General features: G+C 35.1%; 1 protein-coding gene and 1 long non-coding RNA gene across 7 annotated transcripts in view; one reads left to right on the top strand and one right to left on the bottom strand.

Moving 5' to 3' along the window:
• The window catches only part of LOC107625249 (two-component response regulator-like APRR7), an 11,445-nt gene that overhangs the window by 3,325 nt on the left and 4,708 nt on the right, over positions 1-3,412 (top strand). For all 6 annotated transcript variants that reach the window (XM_021115790.1, XM_016327839.2, XM_016327840.2 and 3 more), the window contains 3 exons: positions 1,281-1,442; positions 1,578-1,711; positions 2,061-2,222. In XM_021115790.1, coding sequence (XP_020971449.1) covers positions 1,281-1,442; positions 1,578-1,711; positions 2,061-2,222 — 458 coding nt within the window. The remainder of the gene's footprint in view (positions 1-1,280; positions 1,443-1,577; positions 1,712-2,060; positions 2,223-3,412) is intronic.
• LOC110268821 overlaps positions 342-3,412 on the bottom strand; it is an 8,149-nt gene continuing 5,078 nt past the window's right edge. The window contains exon 3 of the long non-coding RNA XR_002357368.1: positions 342-937. This is a non-coding gene — a long non-coding RNA (uncharacterized LOC110268821). The remainder of the gene's footprint in view (positions 938-3,412) is intronic.

Below are 3,412 nucleotides of genomic sequence, written 5' to 3'. Positions count from 1 at the left end.
CAACTGGTGGTTATATCTCAACAATTAGCAGTTATGTTTCAATGATTTCATGGTATTGCTGATTAGATTATTCGATAATTGTCCCTTCTTTTACATCTGTTATAAATTTATAATTCAATGAGTAAAGATACAGATGCTAGTTGCAGTGTAAGAAATTGTATATATAGTGACCATGCAAAGGCATCATGCAAGCTAAAGGGTTGATAACAAGTCTCTCTAAATGACCGATATACTTGTCATGTCCAAGAATAAAATTGACTGCATAGTTCAATTTTACTACAGCTTGGTTTTAGTTTGTCAAGTTTGAAAGTAATGTATGCCTTTGCATATTAGGTTGTGAGGGAACAACTTGTCAACCAAATGGCAGGAATATGCCTGCTATTGAAAAGTATTGGTAAAAATTTTACATTTTATGCAGTTAGACATGTTCTTTTATTAATGGTCAGAATTTATAAAAAGGATCTAATACCAAAAAGGAAGAGACATCATTAGAAAAACATTGGAGTGAGATGGATTAGAAGGGATGTGGGCTGCTGGAAAAGAAAATTAGTGGCAGTAGACAGAGCAAGAAGAGTGGAGAGTGTGGAAGAGATGGACTTGACATCAAGAAGGAAACCCTATGCTTCGCTTTCAGTTCAAATTACCGGGCTAAGTTATCCTCAACCCTGTTTGTTATTCATTAAAAGGAAAAAATATAAAAAAATAGTGATAGCATCAGTTCTATATGAGCCATGAAAAGCTGCAACACGCACACCTGACAACTTCCATGGCAAAGTTTGATGTGATGCTGCTGCCTCTGACATGCTCACAGAATGTGTGACACCACATCAGTTTGAAAAGTCACTATTGACCACTGTCTACTGAAGTTTCTAGATTTTTTTGTTTCTTACTAGATTGATCTGTTAATTGGCTCACTTTTACTGGTTTGGTTAGGTGGCTTGCCTTGTGATTGTATGATCATGTAGAAACATAGTTCATGTTTTAAATGTTTTCTCTGATCCAAGGTGGTCTGTAATATTTTAAATTGGGATGGGCTATAATTGTAAACTAAAAATAACAGAGGAAGTAGTTGGTGATTGTTTGCAGCCGAAAAGTTGTGTTTTGAACATCTTATATTTTAACTCTATGAGCAAATACATTGTTCATGGCATCAAAGTAATCACATAAGTGTTATTTGATAGTATTTGTTCTATAGTGTAATTTTACATAATAAAAACAATATATTTTCATAGAAGCAGGTGTATTGTTTTATGGAAAATCTCATGTGTTTAATTTTCCAGTTATTGAAGCCGCAAATGGATTGCAAGCTTGGAAGATTTTGGAGAATTTAACCAATCATGTTGACCTTGTTTTAACTGAAGTAGCAATGCCTGGCTTATCCGGCATTGGTCTCTTATGCAAGATTATGAGCCACAAGACACGGAAAAACATTCCAGTAATTAGTAAGTTTTCCGAAGTTCCCGTTTTGTTGTAATTATGAGTTATCTACATGTTTAGTTTAAAGCATTTTAACTTCCTCATTACATTCTCCATAAGAAATACTCTTCTCTACCGCCTTTAATGGGATTTCTGTGCAGTGATGTCATCTCGTGACTCTATGGGTTTAGTCTTCAAGTGTTTGTCAAAGGGTGCTGTTGACTTCCTAGTCAAACCCGTAAGGAAGAATGAGCTTAAAAACCTTTGGCAGCATGTTTGGAGGAGATGCCATAGTGTAAGTTGACTCAGTTTCCTCTTTTTATGTTATATTTTCTGTTTCTTTTCTGACCAATGTACTGTGATGCATTGCTGTTACCTTTTTCTAGTCCATAAAGTCCAGTGATGACAAGATAATTTAGCTGTCTATTGAACTACTTTTATTTCCTTCTCAAAAGCAGAGAGGATTTTGCTGAATGTAACGACATGTTCCCATATGCTTAATATAATTTGTTTGATATTGGATTGGGATTCAACTTTAAAGTACTTTGTTGATTGACTCTATTTTTTAAGTTGACCCACCTAGTGGGACAAGGCTTTGTTGTTGTTTTGTTGATTGACGCTATTTCTTCGTTTTCTTCCCTCAGTCCAGTGGCAGTGGCAGTGAAAGTGGCACACAAACCCAGAAGTCAGTAAAATCAAAGAGTCTTGAGAAATCTGATAATAATTCTGGAAGCAACGATGAAGATGATAATGGAAGTATAGGCCTGAATAATGGGGATGGAAGTGACAATGGCAGTGGCACTCAGGTATAACTTTTCCCCCTTGATCTTTTGTTGGAACCATTCTCATGCGTGCATGTTTGCTCTTCTGTTTGCAATTCCATTTCGATTCACTTGTAATTGAAAATGTATAATTGACTTCGTCTATGGTGTTGTATGAAACACATTCAAATTATCTACCTATAATTTCCCGTCCCAGTATCCACTTTTAATTGTAATATTGCTTAGCATGATATTGCTGGAAATATCTCTAAGTAATTGCATGGGGATAATAAGAATCAGAGGAAATAATTGCTGAAATGGCTTAATTAAGTTTTTGATCCTTATAAAATTCTTACTTTTTGGTTTTAGTCCAAAAAAGTTTGAATGTTGTCTATTTTAGTCTCTTTGTTAGTTACTTCCGATGAGTCTTGAGTATCAATTTGCTGGGTGCTGAATCACTCAACGGATGTGTGTCTTCTCTTTCGTCTTAAAAGAATACCATCCTTTGTGATCACTTTGCTGAGTTCCTTAAAAAATGAAATACAAAGATTAAAAGTTTTATTTTAGTCCATGCAAGATAAGTGAATCACCCTACTAGTCATTCAATGGTTTTTAACAAGATATGCCCTTTAAGATGAAAATGTTGCCACTGATATCTCCTGTAACATGTTGATTGCTTCCCTGGACTGTTGAATGCTGCATAGACATCACATTAGTTCCCCAGTCCGAATATCATGTCTCAGTAAACTTTTCAAAGATGAATAATATTAATATCAACATATTATGATAGCATTGTTGCCAGAGACAAGATCGAAATTGATTTGCTGTTAAGAGTAATTAATGGGTACTATTGTGGCACTATCTAAGTGGCTGCAGTATGAGATATTGCCAACATTTGCTATTGCAGTTGTCATGGCTGCAATTTGAAATGGGTCGTGGTTATTCTAGCATCATTGCAGTTGCAACTGGAGGGGATGTGGCATTGAATTGTTGAGCCTTCTTTGAAACCATTTCTTTTAATTTTTCCAAGTTGAATTTCATTTTGGCCTCGCTTAGATTGAAACTTTATGGCCTTCATTAATGTATTAAGTTTTTATTTATTGCCCGCTTATTTAAACTGGTGAATATCTGGGTTGTCTCTACACATAAACAGATACAATTTCTCTTGTAAATGTGTATTTTCCCTTGGAGCATTTGTTGCTCCAAAACTCTTTCTCCTCCTTTTGTATTTTGTA

The sequence above is a fragment of the Arachis ipaensis genome, chromosome B02 (genome assembly GCF_000816755.2).
Source record: "Arachis ipaensis cultivar K30076 chromosome B02, Araip1.1, whole genome shotgun sequence".
NCBI lineage: Eukaryota > Viridiplantae > Streptophyta > Magnoliopsida > Fabales > Fabaceae > Arachis > Arachis ipaensis.
This window is presented reverse-complemented; position numbering and strand designations above follow the sequence as displayed.